General features: G+C 36.0%; 1 protein-coding gene across 2 annotated transcripts in view; it reads right to left on the bottom strand.

Moving 5' to 3' along the window:
* The window catches only part of LOC141514372 (uncharacterized), a 91,075-nt gene that overhangs the window by 10,189 nt on the left and 54,925 nt on the right, over positions 1–25,961 (bottom strand). For both annotated transcript variants that reach the window (XM_074225167.1, XM_074225166.1), the window contains exon 4: positions 25,481–25,570. In XM_074225167.1, coding sequence (XP_074081268.1) covers positions 25,481–25,570 — 90 coding nt within the window. The remainder of the gene's footprint in view (positions 1–25,480; positions 25,571–25,961) is intronic.

The raw sequence follows: 25,961 nt of genomic DNA, 5'->3' as shown, positions 1-25,961 counted from the left end.
AAACATTATTTGTAAAAAAAAAAAGTGCATACCCTTTGATCCAGCATACTACTCCTCAGTCTATATACCCTGAAGAGATGATGAAAAAGGGTAAAAACATCACTTGTACAAAAATATTCATAGCAGCCCTGTTTGTGGTGGCAAAGAATTGGAAATCAAGTAAATGTCCTTCAATTGGGGAATGGCTTAGCAAATTGTGGTATATGTATGTCATGGAACAATATTGTTCTATTAGAAACCAGGAGGGATGGGAATTCGGGGAAGCCTGGAGGGATTTGCATGAACTGATGCTGAGTGAGATGAGCAGAACCAGAAAAACACTATACACCCAAACAGCAACATGGGGGCAATGATCAACCTTGATGGCCTCGCTCATTCCATCAGTGCAACAATCAGGGAGAATTTGGGACTGTCTGCAATGGAGAATACCATCTGTATGCAGAGAAAGAATTGTAGAGTTTGAACAAAGATCAAGGACTATTACCTTAAATTTAGGGAAAAACCCCCCTGATATCTTATTGTCTGATCTTGCTATCTCTTATACTTTATGTTTCTTCCTTAAGGATATCATTTCTCTCTCCTCACACTCAATTTGGATCAATGTTTACCATGGAAACAATATAAAAACTGACCAACTGCCTTCTGTGGGGGTGGGGGTGGGGGAGGGAAGTAAAATTAGGGGAAAAATTGTAAAACTCTAAATAAAATCTTTAATTGAAAAAAAAACCCATTGAAACCATTTTCAAAACTTTCTGGCTCAGGGAATAAATGTTTTGGCTATTAACAAAACTTCTTAGTCACTTGAGTACAAAGAGCTGTAAGGAATCCCTTTCTGATACATGAGTAGTGGGCCACGATGGTCAGCAAAAAGGCAGAGAGAGACTACACTTAGGTGTACTAATGAAGAGTCTCCACATATAGGCTTGTTGAATGTCCTTCCTCTTCTTTGGCTAAGTACCTCTTTTTTGTTAATTATTGAATGACTTATTAATTTTTAATTTCATTCCAATATCAGGCCTAAACTAACAGAATCAAGCCCAGTCAAATCATTTACACTATATAATAGTACAAAAATGAGAATAATAGTAAATTGAAGTAATAAATAAGGAAGTATGTCGTTGATCTGCAGCCAAACTAAAAGCAAACAACAGTAACAAAACAACCATCTATACTTGTCTTTAATTCCTTGTCACTTACTCTCTCCTCAGTCTCTTATGATCTAGCTACCATCTTAATCATTCTCCTGAAATTTTCCTTAAAAGATCACCAATGATCTTTAAATGGTGTTGCTATATAGTAGAGTCAATATACTCCTATACTTGGAGTCAGGAGGATCCAGGTTCAAATCCAGCAAGTCACTTAACCCTGTATGTCTCAGTTTTTTCATCAGTAAAATGAGTTGGAGAAGGAAATGAAAAATCACTCCAGTACCTTTGCCAAGAAAACCCCAACTAGGGTCACAAAGAGTAGGACACAACCTGGAAATAACTGAACAACAAAAACAACTAAGATGTTTAATTAAATATAATGGCCTCTTTTCCTTGGCCCCTCTATAACCTTTGGGATATGTGAAGCCTATCTCTCCCAAGTGAATACTTTTCTTCCATTAATTCTCCAAGACATCAAATTCTGATTCTTCTCATCTCTCCTTAATTGTGACTTAGAAGAGAACTCCATAAGGTATCCTTTTTTTTAATTTTTTAATTTTAATTTTTTAATTTTTTTATATTTATTTATTTTCTAATTTTTTTTATTCTCATTTCGTACAAATGTTTTTTTTAACATTAATAAAATATACTTGTTTACAAGTAAACAAAATACCCCTCCCCCCATGAATATAGATAGACTTGCTTGGGTGAAAAAGTAAAGGGGAGAGAAAAAAATTAAAATTAAAAAAAATAATAGTAATAATTGTAGGTATGGCCAGGTGGCACAATGGACGAAGCACCAGCCATGGAGCCATGAGCACCCGAGTCCATATCCAGCCTCGTAAACCCAATAATCACCCAGCCATGTGATATGCAAGCCACCCAATCCCCACTACCCTGCAAAAACCAAAAAGAAGAAAGAAAAAAAAAGACCCAAAATAAAATAAAATAGTAATAATAGTAGGGGTGGCTGGGTGGCAGACTGAGCATTGGCCCTTGAGCCAGGAGCACCTGGGTCCGAATCCGGCCTCAGACACCCAAAGATCATTCTGCTATGTGGCTCCAGGCAGGCCACCCAGCCCCACTTGCCCTGCACCCTCCCCCAAATAATCATAACAAAAAATGTGCTTCAGTCTTTGTTCCAACACCATCAACTCTGTCGTGAGTGGATCACATTCTTTATGATAAGTTCATCACAAAAGTTACTTCCATATTTTTCCAACGTTGCCATTGCTGATCGCAACTCCCTCCTTTCTTATTTCTCCACTACCATGTACTATATTTTCTCTCTCCTTTCACTCTGACTCTGCTGTAGGGTCGCTGAGTGGCACAGCAGACAGATCCCTGGTCCTGGGGCCAAGAAGCCCTGAGCCCCCATACCACCCCTTAGGCCCAGAATCCACCTGGCCCTATGGTCCTGGGCAGGCCATCCAATCCCAGCCCTTTGCAAGAAGTAAAAAAAGAAAATGTGTTATATCTGAACACTGTCCCCCCATGGTCCATCCTCTCCTCCTTTATTCACATCCCCACCCCTTCCCCCTGATCTCCCCTCCTTCTTACTCCAGATGTCTATACCCCATTGAGTATATTTGCTGTTTCCTTTCCTAGCCATCTCTGATGAGAGCAAAGGTTCCCTCATTCCCCCTTGCCTCCCCCCTTCCATATCATTGCAATAGCTCATTGTAATAAAAAAAATCTTATTATGTGAAATATCTTGGACTATTCCCCCTCTCCTTTTTCTTTCTCCCTTTCCATTTCCCTTTTTTTTCCTATTGACTCCATTTTTATACCATATTTTATCTTTAAATTCAGCTTTCTCCTGTGCTTCAACTATAAAAGCTTCCTCTACCTGCTCTATTAACTGACATGGTTCATATGAATATTATCAGTATCATTTTTCTATACATGCAGTTCATCCTCATTAAGTCCCTCATATTTCCCCCCTCTCCTCCAGTCTCCATGCTTCACCTGAGTCCTGTATCTGAAGATCAAACCTTCTGTTCAGCTCTGGCCATTCCAAAAGGAACCTTTGAAATTCCCCTGGTTCATTGAAAGTCCATCTTTTTCCCTGGAAGAGGACATTCAGACTTGCTGGGTAGTTCATTCTTGGCTGCATTCTAAGCTCTTTTGCTTTCCGGTATATTGTATTCCAAGCCCTACGAGCTTCCAATGTAGATGCTGCTAAGTCCTGAGTGATCCTGACTGCAGCTCCACAATATTTGAACTGTGTCATTCTGGCTGCTTGTAATATTTTCTTTTTGACTTGGGAGTTCTGGAACTTGGCTATAATATTCCTAGGGGTTGGTTTTTTGGGATCTCTTTCTCGGGGGGGGGGGGTCGGTGGATTCTCTCCATTTCTATTTTGCCCTCTGCTTCTAGAATATCAGGGCAATTTTCCTGTAGTAATTCTTTGAAAATGATGTCAAGGCTGTTTTCCTGATCATGACTTTCAGGTATTCCAATAATTTTCAAATTATCTTTCCTAAGTCTGTTTTCCATATCAGTTGTTTTTTCAATGAGATATTTCACATTTTCTTCTAATTTTTCATTTTTTTTGGCTTTGAAGTATCGATTCCTGATTTCTGGTAAATTCATCAATCTCCCTGAATTCTATTCTTTGTCTGAAGGATTTATTCTCCTCAGAGAGTTTTCTTATCTCTTTTTCCATCTGGCCAATTTTGCTTTTTAAAACATTCTTCTCCTCAATAACTTTTTGAACTGTTTTATCCATTTGACCTAAGCTGTTTTTTAGCATGCTATTTTCTTCAGCATTTTTTTGGATTTCCTTGACTTCATTTTCATGTTTTTCCTGCATCTCCTTCCTTTCTTTTCCCAGTTTTTCTTCCAACTCCCTCATTTGATTTTCAAAGTCTTTTTTGAGCTCTATCATAGCCTGAGCCCAATTTCTGTTTTTCTTGGAGTCTTTAGATGTAGGAATTTGTGCTTCCTCATCTTTAGACTGAGTATTTTGATCCTTCTTGGGCTCGTTTGCAAAATATTTCTCAATGGTCTCTCTCTTATTTCTTTGCTTATTCATTTTCCCAGCCTAAGCCTGTTTTTTTTGGGTGCTTCCTGAGCTTTTGGGACACTCCCACAAGGGTCTCAGTGTGTGAGGTTCTGTCCTCCCTCCTGGTCTGTGAATGAACATAAGTGCCCCCCTCTGCCACTGGGCCGAGGTGGGGGGCCCCTGTTGTTCTGTGGGGGGCCCTAGACTGGGATCAGGATCTGAATGTGGTCAGAGCCCCAGAGTCCTGTTCCAGAGGCAGAGGACAGAGCTTGGCAGTCAGTCTCTCTCTCTCTCTCTTCACTCCCCTCCCTCAGCTTAATGGGCTCATGCCCTGGGGGCTCCTGCTTACTGGCTCTGCCTGCTTCTGTTTCCTGGATTTGGGTTTAGGAAAGACCAAGCTGCTGGCTGTGTGCCCTGAGGGCTGGGCTCCACTGCTTGCTCTGGCAGAGGTCCTCCACTGTTCCCCCACTTTGTGCCGGTGCTCCCTGGGGTGCAGCTCAGAAGATTCCCCTGCTGTGAGCTGCAGCTCTTAGCGCCCTGGGGCTGCCTCCAGGAGGCTGAAGTTCTTTGGCTCTGGTGGGCCACCCCTCTGACCCCGGGGAGCAGAGCCTTTCTGCTCTTTTCCAGGTTACCTTGAGTAGGAGAACTGACTCACTGGCTCCCTTTGTGGGTTCTGTCTCTCGAAAGTTTAGTTAGAGTCCTTAGTTTATGAGTTTTTATAAGAGAGCTCCTAAGACTGGATTCCCTTCATGTCGCCATCTTGGCTCCACCCCCCCCCCCCCATAAGGTATCCTTTGATGAGAGTAACAATACTTAACAGCAGGTTTTCAAAAGCAAAATTCTATCATGGTTCAAATGTTTATTATCACATAAATTACACAAAAAAAATCCCATTGTGCTGCTTGTTTGTCAGCTATTTTTTAAAGTACTTGATTCAATAAAACCAAATCTAAAAAACCCAAATTGTTCTTTTCCAACTCTACTGACTGAAAGACTAAGCAACAAAGCTCAAGGCAAATGCTGGAGATATAAAGAAAAAAAAATTCCACCTAAAAGAGCTTACATTCTAATGGAAGAGATAATATGTAAATACAGGTAGACCCAAGATATAAAAGGCACTTTAAGAGGGAAAGGTATTAGAAAGGTCTCTCCACCCTAAGTGGGATTTGACCTAAATGTCAAAAAAAGTCGGAAAAGCTGAGAAGCCTAGTTGAGAGGGCAAAACATTTCAGGACTGAGGGACTTCTAATACACAAAGATACAGAGACAGAAGATGGAATATTATGTTTGGGTAACTGCAAGTGGTATTCCTAGAACAGAGAACCTAGATGAAAGTAAGGTATAAGAATATTGTATAGGAAGGAAAAACGCTAAGTATAAAGAAATTTAAAAGACAAAAAGGAGTTTATATTTGGGTAATAAGGAGCTGAATGGTGAGAGATTTGAGGCCAGGAAAATAGTTTGGAGTTGTAAATCTATTTCCAATTGTCCAGGTGAGAAATGAAGAAAGATTGTAGCTATTTAAATGGAGATGTTGTGAAAATAGAAGTTATAAGATTTGGCAACATTGAAGATATATGGTATAAGGGTGTTACATCAAGGTTGTGAGCCTGGGTGACTGGGAGGACAATAGTCAATATAGTTGTTTTCAATTGTGGATTTCTATGTACAGTTTCACCAAGTTTCTGAATATTTTAGAGGCTCCTGAATAAGAACCATAATCACTCAAAAGACTTTGGCTAACCATCCACATAGAAAAGAATAGATGGATAGTGTTTGCCTATTGGCCAGAGAGAAAACCTAACACTCAGCCATAAGTATTTGTATATAACAGACATTGTAAATGAAAAAAAAAAGAGCTCAGCTCAAAATTAAACAGGAAGAGAAGAGGAGATAAGATTGCTTTGGGGAAAATGAAAATTTCCTTTAATAATCTCAAATTTCTTCAAGAAACAAAAGATTTATCTTCTACTTCTAATATTTTGCTGCTGGTGGTATATGGATAGGAGTAATGGAAAAGAACAGTTTCTGAAGAATTAAAAATGAATATTACTCAGAAGAGAGTCCAGTGAACATATGATGGATATGAGTAGGCTGCAACAAATAAACAAGAAGCTATAAAGAATAATTGAGGTAAGAAATGTGATCAAAGAAATGCATAATTGTACAGATCTAATCATGCTACTTTCTGTCTATTGAATAAAATTTCTATGAATGCAGTCACTGTTTCTTAGAAAAGTTGAATAAATATTTAGATAGCAAAAACTTATCACATAAGAAGATACAGAAATCACATTCAGGAAATATCTGATCTTTTGCCAAGTGGAAAGACCAAGAGTAATAATGATTTTGGAAGCAAAATTTTTGGAAAATCATTATGCAAAAATCTATTGGAAAATTACTAAAATAATCAACCATTCAATAAAAATATTTGTAACAACTTTTTGTGATAGTAAAAAATTTAAATTGAGAGAATACTCATTAATTGAGGAATTACTGAATACATACAAACATTATGCACCCCATGCCAATCACTGCCAAATTTATCTAGTTTATACACACTTTACTAGAAGAGTCCTTTATTCTTTCTATTTGCTATTCTGAACAGTTTTGAATTCTTCTGAAAACTGCCTTTTCAAATCTTTGATTATTTTTCAATGATAAATTTGATAATTTATCATATTCTTATGGATTCTTTGAGAAATAGGGACTTTATAAGAGAACCTTGATGTAAAATAATTTTTCTTGGTTTCCAGCTTCCCTTCTAATCTTGTCTGTATTGATTTAGTTTGTTCCAGGGCCATCGTCAGTCATTCTGATTCATATCTGACCACTGTATCCAGATGGTTCTGTAGAAGAGAGGCTGGTGACTTGGCACAGCACCCTCTCAATCACATCTGATTCATGTGCTTGTCATGGCATCAGCTTCCTGATGTCATGGTCTTCTTCAAGAATGAAAGTCAAACAAAACCACCCAACTTTATGTAATCAAAACTATCAATTTTATATCCTGTAAAGTTCTTCATTTTTTGTTGATCATAAATTCTTTCCCTGTTCATCACAGCTCTAGCAGATAAAATATTTCACGTTTATAATTTCACTCTTTATGGCTAACTCTGTTATACATTCCGACTTTATCTTAGTATGTGATATACCTGCTTTGTTGTTATTGTTATTGTTTTTATTACTCCCTACTTTTTACCAAACTGCTTTATAGATTTCCCAGTAATTTTTGGAAGCATTTTTTCATATGATTATATATAGCTTTGATTTCTTCTGAAAACTGCCTAACTTGATCATTTGTCATTTGGGGGTTGACTTATTTTTTAAAATTTAGTTATTTATTTTGAATTTGACAATTTTCCCCCCTAATCTCACTTTCCTCTCCCCATCCCCCATAGAAGGTACTCTGTTAGTCTTTAAATTGTTTCCATGGTATACATTGATCTAAGTTGAATGTGATGAAAGAGAAATTATATCCTTAGGGGAAAAAATAAAGTATAAGAGATAGAAAAATTATATAATAAGATAACTTTTTTTTTTAAATTAGAGGTAATAAGGGGAAGCTAGGTGGCACAGTGGATAGAGCACTGGCCCTGGAGTCAGGAGTACCTGAGTTCAAATCTGACCTCAGACACTTAATAATTACCTAGTTGTGAGGCCTTGGGCAAGTCAATTAACCCCATTAACCTTGCAAAAATCTAAAAAAAACCCAATAAAATTAGAGGTAATAGTCTTTGGTCTTTGTTTAAACTCCCCAATTCTTTCTCTGTATATAGATGGTATTTTTCATCAAAGATAGCTCAAAATTGTCCCTGATTGTTGCACTGATGGAATGAGCAAGTACATCAAGGTTGATCATCACCCCCATGTTGCTGTTAGGGTGTACAGTGTTTTTCTGGTTCTGCTCATCTAGTCCAACATCAGTTCATGCATATCCTTCCAGGCTTCCCTGAATTCCCATTCCTCCTGGTTTCTAATAGAATAATAGTGTTCTATCACATACATATACCACAATTTGCTAAACCATTCCCCAATTGAAGGACATTCATTTAATTTCCAATTCTTTGCCACCACAAGCAGGGCTGCTATGAATATTTTTGTACAAGTGATATTTTTACCCTTTTTCATAATCTCTTCAGGGTACAGACCCAGTAATGGTATTCTGGATCAAAGGGTATGCACATTTTTATTGCCCTTTGGGCATAATTCCAAACTGCTCTACAGAAAGGTTGGATGAGTTCACAGCTCCACCAACAATGAATCAGTGTCCCAGATTTCCCAAATCCCTTCCAATATTGATCATTATCCTTTCTGGTCATATTGGCCAGTCCGAGAGGGGTGGGGTGGTATCTCAGAGATGCTTTAATTTGCATTTCTCTAATAAGTAGTGATTTAGAGCAATTTTCCATATTATTATGGATTGCTTTGATTTCCCCATCTGTAAATTGCTTTTGCATTTCCTTTGACCATTTGTCAATTGGGGAATGGCTTTTTTTAAAATTTGACTCAGTTCTCCATATATTTTAGAAATGAGTCCTTTGTCAGAAATGCTAGTTATAAAAATTGTTTCCCAATTTAAATACAGTTCTTTTGATTTTGGTTACAGCAGTTTTTGTCTGTGCAAAAGCTTTTTAATTTAATATGATTGAAATGATCTAGTTTTTTAATGATGTTCCCCATCTCTTCCTTGATCATAAACTGCCTCCTTTTTCATAGATCTGACAAGTAAACTATTCCTTGATCTCCTTAGTTTGCTTATAACCTCTTAGTTTTTTATGTCTAAATTCTGTATCCATTTTGATCTTATCTTGGTATAGGGTGTGAGGTGCTGGTCTAATCCAAATTTCTGCCATACTAACTTCAAATTTTCCCAACAGTTTTTATCTAAGAGAAAGTTTTTATCCCCAAAGCTAGACTCTTTGGGTTTATCAACAGCAGATTAATATAATCATTTCCTGCTATTGTACTTAGTCTGTTCCACTGACCCACCAACCCTATTTCTTAGCCAATACCAGACAGTTTTGATGACTGATGGTTTAGAATGTAATTTTAGATCTGGTAGGGTTAAGCCATCTTCTTTTGCACTTTTTTTTCATTGAATTCCTGGAAATTTTTGACTTTTTATTTCTCCATATGAATTTAATTACAATTTTTTCTAACTCATTAAAGTAACTTTTTGGAATTTTGATTGGTAGGGCACTAAATAAGTAGTTAAATTTGGGTAGAATTGTCATTTTTATTATATTAGCTCGGACTATCCATGAGTAGTTGGTATTTGCCCAGTTATCTAAATCTGATTTTATTTATGTGAGAAGAGTTTTGTAATTATTTTGAAAAAGTTTCTGAGTCTGCCTTGGCAGGTAGACTCCCAAGTATTTTATATTGTCTGAGGTTACTTTGAATGGGATTTCCCTTTCTTGCTCTTTCTGCTGTATCTTGCTAGTCATACATATGTGTGTGTGTGTGTGTGTGTGTGTGTGTGTGTGTGTGTAAAGAGAGAGAGAGAGAAAGAGAGAGAGAGAGAGAAATATTGAGGATTTATGAGGGTTTATTTTATATCCTACTACTTTGCTAAATTTGCTAATTATTTCTAGTAGTTTTTTAGATGATTTTTTGTAATTCTCTAGGTATACCATCATGTCAGCTTCAAAGAGTGAGAGTTTTGTCTCTTCCTTCCCAATTCTAATTCTTTCAATTTCTTTTTCTTTTCTTATTGATAAAGCTAACATTTCTATTACAATACTGGATAATAGTGATGATAATGGGCATCCTTGTTTCACCCCCCCATCTTATCGGGAATGTTTCTAGCTTATTCCCATTATATAAAATGTTTGTTGATAGTTTTAGATAGGTACTGCTTATCATTTAAAGAGCATTCCATTTATTCCTGGAATAGGTGCTTTGTCAAAAGCTTTTACAGCATCTATTTATATAATCATATGATTTCTGATAGGTTTGTTATTGATATAATTAATTATACTAATAGTTTTCCTAACATTGAACCAACCCTGCATTCTTGGGATAAATCCTACTTGATCATAATGTATTATCCTAGTGATAACTTGTTGTAATCATTTTGCTAAGATTTTATTTAAGATTTTTGCATCCATATTCATCAGGGAGATAGGTCTATAAATTTTCTTTCTCTGTTTTAATTCTTCCTGGTTTAGGTATCAGCACCATATTGGTGTCATAGAAAGAGTTAGGCAGAGTTCCATCTTCACCTATTTTTCCAAAGAGTTTATATAGAATTGTAACCAATTTTTGTTAAATGTTTGATAGAATTCACTTGTGAATCCATTTGGCCCTGGAGATTTTTTCTTAGGGAGTTCAATGATGTCTAATTTCTTTTTCTGAGATAGGGTTATTTAGGTATTTAATTTCCTCTTCATTTAACCTGGGCAACTTATATTTTTGTAAATATTCATCCATTTCACTTAGATGATCAAATTTATTGGCATAGAGTTGGGCAAAATAATTCTGAATTATTACTTAATTTCCTCCTCATTGGTAGTGAGTTCACCTTTTTCATTTATGGGAATGACTTATTTTTATAAATTTGACTCAGTTTCCCATATATTAGGAAAATAAGGTCTTTTTGATATTATCTCATTGACTATGTTCCCATTTATCAAAATATAGTTTCCCTAATTATGCTTTTAAATTGGCTATAGTTTTGTTTTCCTTTTGCCTTGTGATTGCTACCCCTGTCTTTTTTACTTCAGCTGAATCACGTTTGCTCCAGTTCCTTATATTAACTCTGCATATGTGTATGTTTCTGTTACAAGTGTATCTTGTAAATAATATATTGTCTGGATTCTGGTTGCTAATTTATTCTGCTGTTCCCATTAAATGGGTAAGTTCATCCTATTCACATTCACAGTTTTGACTATTGTGTATTTCCTTCCATCTTATTTTCTTCTGTTTATCCCCCTCTCTCTTTTTATCCTGACACTCCTCAAAAGTCTGTTTTGCTTCTGACTATTACCTCCCTTAATTTGCCCTTCTTTATTCCAATCTCCTTTTCCTTTTTCCTCCTATTTCACTTGTTGGGTTAGATACAGTTCTTATCCAACTGAGTCTGTATATGTGAGCTTGTATATATTACCTTGTATATATATTACCTTTTTGAACCAATTCTGATGAGAGAGAAGTTCAAGCAATTGCTCACAACCCCTCTCATTTCCCCCTCCACTGTAAAAGCTCTTCCTTGTGTACTCCTTCTTGTGAGATAATTTCTCCCCTTCTATCTCTACTCTTTCCCCTCTCCCATGTATTCTTCTTTCTCAACACTTCATTTTTTTAAAAATATCTCAACATAATCAAGTCACACTTATGCCCTCTATGAACGACTTCTAACTGCCCTAATAATGATAGTGCTTAAGAATTACATCCCATATGTGACTGTAAACCATTTAATGTTATTGTATCTCTTATGATTTCTCTTTTCTGTTTACCTTTTTATTCTTCTTTTCAGTTTTGTGCTTGAATGTCAAATTTTTATTTTGTTCTGGTCTTCTTATCAGTAATATATGAAAGTCCTCTCTTTCATAAAATATCCATTTCCCCCTGAGTTTACACTCAATTTTGTCGGGTAGATTATTTTTGCTTTAAACCCTAGATTCTTTCCTCCCAGAATATCCTATTCCAAATACCCCTTCTTCTAATTAGCAGGAAGTTGCTAATAAGTCTTGTATGTAGCTCCTTACTGTAGCTCCACAATATTTCAATTGTTTCTTTACCAATGCTTGTAATATTTCTACTTAATATGGGAGTTCTGGAATTTGGTTATAATATTCTTGAGAATTTTCATTTTGGGATCCCTCTCAAGAAGTGATTAATGGATTCTTTCAATTTCTATTTTACCCTCTGGTTCTAGATACTGGGGCAGTGTTGCTTGAAAATTTCTTGAAAAATGATGACTAATCTTTTTTTCTTGATAATAGGCAGTCCAATAATTCTTCAATTATCACTCCTAGAGCTATTTCCTTGTCACTTGTATTTCCCAATTATTTATTTCCCATTTTATTCTATTTTTTCATCTTTTGACTTTGTTTTATTGAGTTTTTTGATATCTCATAGGGACATTAACTTCTATTTGTCCAAATCTAATTTTTAAGGAATTATTTTATTTAGTGAGCTATTGTACTTCTTTTTCCTTTTAGCATACTGCACTTTTTAAAAAGTTCTTTTATTCAGTGAAGTTTTGGGACTCTTTTACCATTAGGTCTTTTTAAGGTATCATTTTTTTCCAGCAATTTTTGTGTCTCTTTTACCAAACTGTTAATTCTCTTTTCATAATTTTCTTGCATTATTCTCATTTCTTTCCCTAATTTTTCCTCTATCACTCATCTCTTTCTTTAGTTCTTCCAGAAATGATTAACTTTTATCCAGTTAGCATTTTTCTTTAAGACTTTGGTTTTAGCTATTTTCATATGATTGTTTTTACATTTATGCCTTGGTTTTCTTTGCCATGATAGTAGCTTTTTATGGTCATTTTTTCTTATTTCCCCATTTTTTCCAGGCTATTTCTTGATTTTTAACTATATATATTAGGAAATAAAGAGGTTTTGCCCCATGCTTCAGGCATTTTTTGTGCTACTTTTTTTTAAGAGTAGTTTTGGGAATCTGCAAGTTTTCACTGCTTCTAAGGGGTGTGATCCAGGGAAAGATGTGGTGACTGCTCTTCTGGTCTGTACTCTGGTATTTCCCAGGAAGTTCCCCTATCCTATATAGCCACAAGATAACTTTCTTCACAGCTAAAAGTACTAGTGCTTTACTCTTACTTAGAAGGTCAACCCTTGCTTCCTGAAGATTGAATACAAGCATTTCTCTCCATACTGAAACTGTGACATAGAACTGCATATGGGCAACAAAGCTGCCAGCTGCATACAGTGCCAGGAAAGGGTTTCTAGTAATCTCATTCTCACTCCTTCCTATCTCTGGGTTGAGAGTTCCTGAAGTTACCACTATTGCAGCTACCTCAAAGGTCAACTGTTAGTGCTGTTACCATGTTAACACCAGGCCAGCCCCTATACCCCAGGATCAAGACTTCTATCAACCTCCTAAGTGGTTTTTTTTTTTGTTTTTTGTTTTTTTTAGTTTTTGCAAGGCAATGGGGTTAAGTGGCTTTCCCAAGGCCACACAGCTAGGTAATTACTAAGTGTCTGAGGCTGGATTTGAACTCAGGTACTCCTGACTCCAGGGCCAGTGCTCTAGCCACTGCACCACCTAGCCACCCCCCTAAGTGATCTTAAACTGGAAAAATGTCTTACTCTGACCTTTTGTTGTCTATGCCATTTTAAAATTAAATTTGAGGCATTATTTTAAAGTTGCTTAGTGAGAAACGTTGAAGGAGTTCTATTGAGTTGCTTTCTCTGATCTGCTCTCTTGGTTCCATTCCCACCACCCTCTGCCCCCAATACAGTGTTAGAGATAGATGGAGAAAAATAAAACTTAATGTGTAATTTTAAATGTGAATAAATTAAACAACCCCCCAAAGAGGAAAAAGAGTGACATCCTTGATGAGAAAACAATACAAACTTGCTTATAAGAAATACACTTTAAAAATAAAGACAAATACAAAATAAAACTTAGGGTTGGAATTTTTTTTTTTTTACAAAGGGCCAAATGAATTAAATAAATAAATAAATGTGTTTTTTTTTCAGTTTTTTTGCAAGGCAAATGGGGTTAAGTGGCTTGCCCAAGGCCACACAGCTAGGTAATTATTAAGTGTCTGAGACTGGATTTGAACCCAGGTACTCCTGACTCCAAGGCTGGTGCTTTATCCACTACGTCACCTAGCTGCCCAGGGCCAAATGAATTAAATAAAATAAGAGTTTCCATTTTGCTATCAGATAAAACAAAAACAAATTTTTTAAAAAGAACAAAGAAACCAAACAATATTATGCTAAAAGGAATCATAGACAATAAAATCATCAGAAATAAACTTATATGTTTCAAATGCCTTAGTGTTCAAATTCATAAAGGAAATGTTACTTCAGCTTCAAGATGACATTAATAATAACACAATAGAGATTTCAATATCCTGTTTCACTTTTGGAGAAGTCTCCAGAAAGCTAAATGAAAGGAGAAATATGGAACTGAACAAATTTCTGTAGAATTAGCATTAAAAGATTTATGTCATCCTCTATGTGGGATAGCAAAAGAATATACATATTTATCTGCACTACACTGAACTTTTACAAAAACTGACCATAAACTGTGGCACAGATAATTTAAATAACGTGAAGAGGTAGAAATAATCAATATGGCCTTACAAACAATACAATAACAATATATAGAATTGGTTTAGGGACTACAAGCAAAAGATTCAGACACAAATGAGACTTAATAATGAAATATTAAATAATGAGTGGGTCAAAGGAGAAATCGTAGAACAATCACAATGTAAAAGAAAATTATGATGATGAAATAACATACCCAAATTTCTGGGATGCAGCTAAATCAGTCCTCAGAGGAAAGATCATATCTTTACAATCATATATTTAAAAAAACAAAAAGGAGATCAATGAACTGAATATTCATTAAAAATTAGATAATCAACAAATCAATAAAAGTAAAATAAGCACAAAAGAGGAGATATTAAAAATTAGAGGGGGGAAGATAAATTAGAACCAAAAAACCCCAGAAATTTTCTCATTTCATTAAAACTAAAATCTGTTTTTTGAAAGACTAATAAAAAGTATAATTTAACTAATATTATTAAAAAGAGCAGAAAATCAAGTTAATTAAATAGGAAATGAGCAAGGTGAAATCATAGCAAAACCTTGGGAAACAAAAAATAATCAGACCATATTATTAACAATTATACACTAACGATACTCAGAATCCAAAAGAAACAGAGGAATGCCTTCAAAAACATACCCAACCTATCAGAATTCTAGACTGAAATATTAAATAACCCAATTTTAGAAAAAGAGTTAGATCTAGATGTAAAGGAAATACTGAAGGAAAAAACAACCCTGAACCTGATGAATTCACAGAAGTCTATCAAACTTTTAAAGAACAATTAGTACTCATATATCATGAATTATTCTTAAAAATTGAAAAAGAAAGAATCCTATTGGCATCCTTTTATGAGACAAAAATAGTCCTGATGGGATTCTGAATGAAAATCAAAGAATATTTTTAAAAAATACTTTTTTGATCATTTTCTTTCACAACATGAATAATATGGAAGTTAGTTGCATGATTGCATTTATATAACTTTTGTCACACAGTTTGCCTCTCAATAAGCAGGAAGGGAAATGTAGAAGTGAGAGAATTTGGAGCTCAAAAAACTTTAAAAAATGAATGTTGGGCCAAGATGGCGGAGAGAAGACAGGCACAGTTCTAAAGTCTCCTGATCTCTTCCCCATCTATCACATGAAACAAACCTCTTAAAAGAAATCTGAGCCACAAAACCCAGAAAGAAAGGCCAGGAGAAGGAACATCTACCTCAGGATTTGTCTCCCGCAGCAGCCTTGGCTGTGTACTGGTGGGTGAGTCTGGGCTCAGAGGGAGGATCAGCCCCGGATCAGCCAGATTAACAGCTGAATTGGAACTGGGAGTCTGAGGGCCTGAGAGCTGGACCTGCTGGATCAGTTGTGGGGCTGGATGAAAGGGGCTTGAGTTCGCGGGGAAGCAGAGGCGCTGGTGTTGGTGCTGTCCCCCTGGAGCTTGGGGAAGGGGCTGCGGCGAGAGGTCTGGTGCAGGAGAGTTGCTGACACCATCTCTGGGCAACTTGGGTCTGAGAAACTCTGAGTCCATGCCTCCATTGCCTCCTCCAAAACAAAAAATTGCAAACTACTTCTGCCTCAGGTCCAGGTGTGTGAGCAAAAGAACCAGCCCAGCTGAGGAATGACCTCAGGCCAGGGTAAAGCCCACCATTGATTGAAGGCAAAAGATTTCAATAGCTCCAATTCCTTCCCTCAAGCAAAGGAAGAAGGCCTCTCAACCAAGGTCACAGACACTCCAGAGAAAGCAACCAGCACCTCCTACTGGCCATCCAGAGAAACTGCACTCAGTAAAGCCTTTGGCGATCCCAAACCCAGGTGAACCAGCCCCCCCCCCCCAACTCAAGGTCTTAGCACAATGAAGAAGGGTCAGGATCCATAGAAAAATTCCTGGAAGGGAAAGACCCCCAACTCAGAGAGACCTGGAAACTCTGAGGAGAATACAATCTGGTCTCCAGCACAGAAACACTTCATTGAAGAAATAAGGAAGGAGCTTAAAAATTTGGGAGAGACAATTAAAACTTTGCAACAAGAAAACAAAACCTTAGAAAGTACAATTGGACAAACACAAAAGGAGAATAAATCTCTCAGATCCTCAAATAAGCAAATGCAAAAAGAAATTAATTCTCTCAAAACCTCAATTGGTCAAATGGAAAGCTCTTTCAAAAGTAGAATTCACCAATTGGAAAAGGATTTGCAAAAGGTTAATGAAGAAAACTCCTCCTCCAAAAAAAGAATGGAGTCTACAGAAACTAATGACTCCATGAGACAGCAAGAGTCAGTTAAACAAAATCAAAAAATAGAAAAAAATAGAAGCAAATGTAAAATACCTCATCAACAAAACCACTGACCTCGAGAATAGATCGGAGGGGCAACCTGAAAATTATAGGACTTCCTGAAAACATTGAAGAGAAAAAAAAGCCTGGACTTAATATTACAGGATCTAGTGATGGAAAACTGCCCTGATATCATGGAATCGGAGGGCAAAGTAGTTATTGAAAGAGTACATCGATCCCCACCAGAAAAAGATCCTAAAATGAAAACACCAAGGAATGTTGTGGCCAAACTCCAGAACTATCAGATAAAAGAGAAAATCCTGCAAGCAGCCAGAAAGAAACAATTTAAATATCAAGGAGCCACAGTAAGGATCACACAGGACCTGGCTGCATCAACTTTAAGGGATCGAAGGGCCTGGAACAAGATATTTCGAAGAGCATGGGAGCTTGGAATGCAGCCAAGAATCTACTTTCCTGCAAAGCTGAGCCTTGTCTTCCAGGGAAAAACATGGACATTTAACAAAATGGAAGAATTCCAACAACTTCTGATGAAAAGTCCAGAGCTAAACAGAAAATTTGGACATCAAACAGGAGGTTCAAGAGACACATGAAAAGGTTAAAAAAAAGGGGGGGCGGTAAAAGGAAAAAAATGCAATACAGTAAGTTGAAACTGGCTATATCCCAGCATGGGGGGGGGGGAAGAGACTCTCATAAATCTTGAGAAATGTAACTCTAACAGAGAGAATATACCTAGCCAGAAATGATGGACATCCATGACCTATCCATGAGACTGCTATCTAATGGGATGTAAATGGCTTTAACCCCACTTGGGAGAAAGACTCTAATAACTCTCAGGAATTTTGACTCTATTCAATAGAATATGCTGAACCAGAAGGGAAAGACACTCAGAATTTTCTATGACTTAGATAGAATGATCTAAAAAAATACACTACCTCCCTAAAAAGGGGGACAGGAAAGCGACAGGAGGAGGGAGGAGATTGAATGGGACAAATCTCATTACACTAAGAGGTACAAAAAACCTATGGTAATAGAGGGGAAGAAGGGAGCAGAGGAGAAACACCTGAACCTTCTTCTCATCAGACTTGGTTTAAAGTCAACCTACACATACTCAGTTAACTTATAAAATATCTAACCTTTCAAGTATTAAAAGGGGAAAAGGGGAGGGGGGATGGAGAAAGGGAAAGGGAGTGGGGGAAATAAGGGGAAATAACAAAAGGAAGGGAAGGAAAAAGGGAAAGGGGAAAGAAAGGGGAGGGTGTGATATAGGAGGGCAAATACACTGAAGGGGGTGGTATTCAAAAACAAAATACTGGGGAATATGGATAAAAAGGGGGAAAGGGGGAAAATACAAACAGAGGGAAGATAGCACAGAGGGCAATAAAGAATAAGTAATCATAACCTTGAATGTGAATGGGATGAACTCTCTCTTAAAACATAAGCAAATAGCAAACTGGATTAAAAACCAGAATCCTACAATATGCTGCTTACAAGAAACTCATTTGAAGCAGAGGGATACATGTAGAGTAAAGGTAAAAGGTTGGAGCAAAATATATTTTGCTTCAGCTGAAGTAAAAAAAGCAGGGATAGCAATCCTTATCTCAGAGAAAACAGCAGCAAAAATAGATAGCGTTAAAAGAGATAAGGAAGGAAACTTTATCCTCTTAAAAGGTACCATAGACAATAAAGTCATTTCAATATTGAATATATATGCACCCAGTGGGACAGCACACAAATTCTTAGAGGAGAAGCTGAAAGAACTACAGGAAGACAGCAAAACTCTACTAGTGGGAGACCTCAACTTCCTGCTATCAGATCTAGATAAATTGAATCATAAAACAAACAAGAAAGAAATTAGGGAGGTAAATAGATTGTTAGAAAAATTAGATATGGTAGACTTATGGAGGAAACTGAATGGGGATAGAATGGAATAAACCTTTCTCTCTGCAGTACATGGAACTTATATAAAAAATGACCATGTAGTAGGACATAAAAACCTAATGATCAACTGCAGAAAGGCAGAAATGGTGAATACATCTTTCTCAGATCACAATGCAATAAAAGTCATATGCAATACTGGGCCAAGGAGATATAGACCCAGAACAAATTGGAAACTGAATAACCTCATTTTAAAAAATGAGTGGACCAAAAAACAAATTATAGAAAGAATTAACCATTTTATCCTAGATAATGATAATAATGAAACAACATACCAAAACCTATGGGATTCATTCAAAGCAACTCTCAGGGAATATATTATAGCTCTAAATGCTTATATGAATAAATTGGAGAAAGAGGAAATCAATGAACTAAACATGCAACTAAAAAAATTAGAGAAAGAACAAATCAAAAATCCCCAATCAAATACCAAATTAGAAATTCTAAAAATTAAAGGAGAAATTAATAAAATTGAAAGCCAAATAACTATTGAATTAATAAATAAAACCAAAAGTTGGCATTATGAAAAAACCAATAAAATTGATAAACCTCTGGTCAATTTGATTAAAAAAAGAAAGAAGAAAACCAAATTGCTAGTATCATAAATGAAAGAGGTGAACTCACCACCAAAGAGGAGGAAATTAAAGTAATAATTCGAAATTATTTTGCCCAACTCTATGCCAATAAATTTGATAATCTAAGTGAAATGGATGAATATTTAGAAAAATATAAGTTGCCCAGGTTAAATGAAGAAGAGATTAAATACCTAAACAACCCTATTTCAGAAAAAGAAATTCAACAAGCCATTATTGAACTCCTTAAAAAAAAATCTCCAGGGCCTGATGGATTCACAAGTAAATTCTACCAAACATTTAAGCAACAATTGGTTCCAATCCTATATAAACTCTTTGGAAAAATAGGGAAAGATGGAACTCTGCCTTACTCTTTCTATGAAACCAATATGGTACTGTTAACTAAACCAGGAAGAGTTAAAACAGAGAAAGAAAATTATAGACCTATTTCCCTGATGAATATAGATGCAAAAATCCTAAATAAAATCTTAGCAAAACAACTACACCAAGTCATCACTAGGATAATACATTATGATCAAGTAGGATTTATTCCAGGAATGCAGGGTTGGTTCAATATTAGGAAAACTGTTAGTATACTCAATTATATCAACAACAAACCTATCAGAAATCATATGATCATATCAATAGATGCTGAAAAAGCTTTTGACAAAATACAGCATCCATTCCTATTAAAAACACTAGAGAGTGTAGGAATAAATGGACTGTTCCTTAAAATAATTAGCAGTATCTATCTGAAACCATCAACAAGCATTATATTAAATGGGGAGAGGCTAGAGGCATTCCCAATAAGATCAGGGGTGAAACAAGGGTGCCCATTATCACCACTACTATTCAATATTGTATTAGAAATGTTAGCATCAGCAATTAGGGAAGAAAAAGAAATTGAAGGAACTAGAATTGGGAAGGAAGAGACAAAACTCTCACTCTTTGCAGATGACATGATGGTCTACCTAGAGAATCCAAAAAAATCATCTAAAAAACTACTGGAAACAATTAGCAATTTTAGCAAAGTTGCAGGTTATAAAATAAACCCTCATAAATCCTCAACTTTTCTATATATGTCTAGCAAGAAACAGCAGGAAGAGCTAGAAAGAGAAATCCCATTCAAAGTAACCTCAGACAGTGTAAAATATTTGGGAGTGTATTTGCCAAGACAGACTCAGAATCTTTTTGAAAACAATTAAAAAACACTTCTCACACAAATTAAATCAGATTTAAATAACTGGGCAAATATCAACTGCTCATGGATAGGGAGAGCTAATATAATAAAAATGACAATTCTACCAAAACTAAACTATTTGTTTAGTGCCCAATCAAAATTCCAAAAAATTAATGAGTTAGAAAAAATTGTAAGTAAATTCATATGGAGAAATAAAAAGTCAAGAATTGCCAGGAGCTTAATGAAAAAAAGTGCAATAGAATGTGGCTTAGCACTACCCGATCTAAAATTATATTATAAAGCATCAGTCATCAAAACTGTTTGGTATTGGCTAAGACACAGAGTGGTGGACCAGTGGAATAGACTAGGTGTAAAAGCAGAAGAGGATTATAGTAATCTGCTGTTTGATAAACCCAAAGAGTCTGGCCATTGGGATAAAAACTCCCTCTTTGATAAAAACTGCTGGGATAATTGGAAGTTAGTATGGAAGAAACTTAGATTAGACCAACACCTCACACCCTTTACCAAGAGAAGATCCAAATGGTTACAGGACATAGACATAAAAAAACAACACTATAAGCAAATTAGAAGATCAAGGACTAGTCTACCTGTCAGATCTACGGAAAGGGGAACCATTTATGACTAAGGAAGAGTTGGAGAACATCACCAAAAACCATTTAGATGATTTCGATTACATTAAATTAAAAAGCTTTTGCACAGATAAAACCAATGTAATCAAGATCAAAAGAAATGTAGTAAATTGGGAAACAATCTTTACAACTAATGATTATGACAAAGGATTCATTTCTAAAATATACAGAGAACTGAGTCATATTTTTAAAACAAAAAGCCATTCCCCAATTGACAAATGGTCAAAGGATATGCAAAGGCAATTTACAGATGAGGAGATCAAAGCAATCCATAGCCATATGAAAAAATGCTCTAAATCATTAATTATTAGAGAAATGCAAATTAAAGCTTCTCTGAGGTACCACCTCACACCTCTCAGATTGGCCAGTATGACCAGGAAGGATAATGATCATTGTTGGAAGGGATGTGGGAAATCTGGGACACTATTACACTGTTGGTGGACCTGTGAACTCATCCAACCCTTCTGGACAACTATTTGTAACTATGCCCAAAGGGCAACAAAAATGTGCATACCCTTTACCCAGCAATACCACTACTGGGTCTGTACCCTGAAGAGATGATGAAAAAGGGTAAAAACATTACTTGTACAAAAATATTTATAGCAGCCCTGTTTGTGGTGGCAAAGAATTGGAAATCCAGTAAATGTCCTTCAATTGGGGAAATGGCTTAGCAAACTGTGGTATATGTATGTCATGGAACACTACTGTTCTATTAGAAACCAGGAGGGACGGGATTTCAGGGAAACCTGGAGGGATTTGCATGAACTGATGCTGAGTGAGATGAGCAGAACCAGAAAAACACTGTACACCCTAACAGCATCATGGGAGTGATGTTCAACCTTGAAGGACTTGCTCATTCCATCAGTGAAACAACTGGGAACAATTTTGGGATGTCTGCACAGGAGAGTACCATCTGTATCCAGATAAGGAGCTGTGGAGTTTGAACAAAGTACAAGGACTATTCCCTTTAATTTAGGAAAAAAAATCAGATATCTTATTGTCTGATCTTGTTACCTCTGAGAATTCTGTTCTCTTTAAGGATATGATTTCTCTCTCATCACACCCAATTTGGATCAAGATACAACATGGAAACAAAGTAAAGACTGACAGAGTGTTATCTGTGGGGTGGGGGTGGGGGAGGGAAGTAAGATGGGGGAAAATTGTAAAACTCAAATAATATCTTTAATAAAAATAAATAAAAAATGAATGTTAAACATTTTTACATGTATTTTTTAAAAAATAAAATATTGGAAAAAATATAGAGAGCACTAATGCCTAAACCAGGGAAATATAAAACATGAAAAGAAAACATTAGTTCAATACCATTAATTGAATATCCACTTAAAACCTTTGGACAAAATCCTATAAAACATATTGCAGCAATTTATTCAAGAAATCCTTATGAGAATGAAATGGGGTTGCTAGGATAGTTCAACCTTAGGAAAATGATCAACATAATTAATCATATTCAAACCAAAACACCTCAAACCACATGATCATCACGATAGATGCTTTTGGGAAAGTATAACTTTTTTATGCTATAGTTTAGAAGAAGAGAGGGTCCTTTTTAAAAATAATATCAAAAGTGTCTAAAAGCTAATTAAAATCATATGAAATGATAAAAATTATAACCTTTTCTAATAATTACAGAAAAGTAGCAAGGATGTCCAGTTCTCCCAAGAAAACAGAATAAAAGAATAAAAATATATAAACCTTATATTTATATATCATATATAAAATATATTTATATATAAAAATATATTTAGAAAGGAATAAAACTATTCCTTTTGTTGATTATATGATTTATTTGGAAAAACCCCTTGGGAATCAGCAAAGATACTGAAAGAATAGTTTTAGCAAAGTTGCAGACTACAAAGTAAATCCTCAAAAATCAACGGTATAATAATAAAAAAACAAGAAGAAACAATAGAAAGGGAAATTCCACTCCAAATAATTACAAAATGCAGAAAATATCTGGGGAATCATACTCACCCAGCATAAAACAAACAAACTTGTATAGATTCTCTCAGTGATACTGAACTCCTGGCTGTCATTCAAACCCCATTCTCCATATCCTACTTCTCATTTGCTTACCCCCATTCCTCCAAACCCAACCCTCCCCAATGTCCCAATCTATTTCACCCACCCTTACTGCTGAGCTCATAGAAATGCTATTTCTGTAAGTTACAACATGCTTTCATCTTAAATCTTTTCCTGTCTCACTTCTTCCATCTTTTGGCTCTCTCTGAGACCTGGCCCCTTCCTGATATAGTCTCCCTAGCAATCCCTTCCAGCAGTGGTTATATTTTTTCTTACTCCTTCTTACTCAGTGGTTCAGGTTGGGAAATGGAATGCTACTTGTTTTCCCACTCACTTTCAAGTCACTTTCCTTTTTTTTTCCTCTATGAATTCACTGTTTGACTCACAAGGCCTTTCTCCTCCACAGCTTCAGCTGTCATAGTAGAGAATTTTAAAAATGTATTCTCACAGACTCCTTATCTTCTCTACTCTCATGCTACTGAATGAAACTGAAGAAAATCATAAAACCTTGACTGGTCTACTATAAGTTCATGTTATATAATTAACTAGGCCCCCATTGTGGTAAGGCAATTTTTTTTAATGTAATTGATTTGCTGTCTCATTCACCACAGCAGTGTTTCCCTTATCAAACCTCCCACAGCTCCTCCTCCTTTCCATTCCCTCAGCTGAGAACTATATCTCATATTTCACAGTAAAAAAGGTCATTCCCTAAGAGCTCCCTCTTCTCTCATCCTCCACATCACTCAGATATCTTCTGACACTATCTTCTATCTCACATGAGCTGGTCCTTCCTTGTCTTTTCTTGTCAATGTAAACATCTTTCATCTCTGCATTCCAATCCATCCTCCACTTATCTGCCAAACTGGTCTTTCTAAACTATAGGTCTGACCATATCACTCCTTTAATAAATTTCTGGGGCTCCCTTTCACCTCTGTGATCAAACATAAAATATTCAAAGTCCTATATATTCTCTTCTCTCCTACCTTTATATTCTTCTTCTACTACTTCAATCACCCCCATGTTTTCTGTGATTCAATGATATTGGTCTCCTTGTTGTTTCTTACACAAGATATTTCAGCCCCCCCCAACCCCGTACTGAGTTCTCCCTCATGTTTGGAATTCTCTTACTTCTCAGCTGTGCATTCTGACTTCTAACTCCAATTTAGCCTGTACCTATCTTGTTTATACAGCTGTCTGTATAGATTGTGAGCTCCTTGAGAACAAGATCTGTTTTTTATTTTTCTTTGTATCTTCAGTGCTTAGAACAGTAACTGAAACATAGCAGGTGCTTGATAAATATTTTTTTAAATTTCTTATTTTGATAGATATTTGGGGGGTTTTGTTTATTTTTTTTTAGGTTTTTTCAAGGCAATAGGGTTGAGTGGCTTGCCCAAGGCCACACAGCTAGGTAATTATGAAGTGTCTGAGGCCGGATTTGAACTCAGGTACTCCTGACCCCCGGGCCAGTGCCCTATCCACTGTGCCACCTAGCCACCCCAGATAAATATTTGTTGATGAACTGACTCCAGGTCTGGAATTTTCTCTCTCCTTATCTCTAGCTCTTATCTAAGACTCCCAGGTTTCCTACTTGACTCACTTCAAATCTCATTTTCATAAGACCTTTCCTGATTCCCCAGTCAATGGTACCTTCCCCTTCCAAGGTTACTTTATTCCTACTTTGTATGTTTTTTATATATAACTATATTGTTGTTGTTTATCCTTCATTCTTGAAGAGCACCATGATATTAGGAAGCTGATACCATGGCTTGCAACTGAATCAAATTTAAGTGAAGGAGGGTTGTACAAAGTTACCCGTCTTACTTTTTCCCTGGAGATTGCTGACTGATTGAATAATTCTTATATTAATGAACTCAACTGAAATACTATCTTAAAAATTATGCATATTTGAGTGTAGAAGGGAAGGAACTTTTGAGGAGGGAGAGGCTAAAAAGGATGATGATAATTTATCATCATGATATTTCAGGAAAGGCAGAAAATGATGGGATCAGAAATTTAAGTGGAAAGGATTAGCTTTAGAGAGAAAATTTTTTTGATATATAGAATATTTTGTATGAGGGATATAGGGAGAATGATGTGATAAGGTTCACAGATTTCTGAAAGAGATGATACTAAATTGTTTCATTTTCATCACAGAGATGGGCAATTTGAGGGAAGTTCTCTAACCAACATTTTATTTTATTTCCCCCCGTTACATGCAAAAATAAGTTTAAAATTCACTTTTAAAATCTTGCATTCTGAATTCTCTCCCTTCCTCCCACCCCACTCTCCCACTGAGAAAACAAGTTATTTGAAAAAGTTTTAAAATTCTAGCCAGCATTTTAAAGGCACCATCTCCCCACTGACCAGGCAGGTTACTATTTATAATAACTCCCTTCTACCTGATACTCACCTGAGTCTTTTGAAATATTTCTATTTAGAATTCCCAGTCCTTCCCCTAGCTCCAGCTCAGTGATCACATCTGGCTTAGAAACTGTAAGTCCTGAAAATGGAGAAAGAAATAGAACTAAATACTATCTTGGAGATATAAAGAATTTTCCAAAATTCAGTTCCAATTCATATCTTAAGTTTATATCATGGAAGAGACAAATGAAATTTGTCTTTGAAAGCTGGTTTTCAGAAGAGGAAAAAAAAATTACAGGAAGGCCAGAGGGTGGCAGAAGAACCTTGAAACAGAAAAAAATACTGTGTTTTGTTTTGTTTTGAAATTTTTGATTTATAGAATAAAATAAGTAGTTCCATAACTTAGTACAATAAAAAAAGATGATTGTGAATGAAACTGCAAATCTACTATCTATAACTTGCTATTTCTTTCAAATATATAACAAAATTATCAGGTAAGTTTCCTTTTTTTCCCTTCCTTCCCCTGAGCC

This window comes from Macrotis lagotis, chromosome 2 (genome assembly GCF_037893015.1).
Source record: "Macrotis lagotis isolate mMagLag1 chromosome 2, bilby.v1.9.chrom.fasta, whole genome shotgun sequence".
In the NCBI taxonomy this organism is placed as follows: Eukaryota; Metazoa; Chordata; class Mammalia; order Peramelemorphia; family Peramelidae; genus Macrotis; species Macrotis lagotis.
Note: the sequence above shows the minus strand (reverse complement) of the source record. Positions and strands in the feature narration are given on the sequence as shown.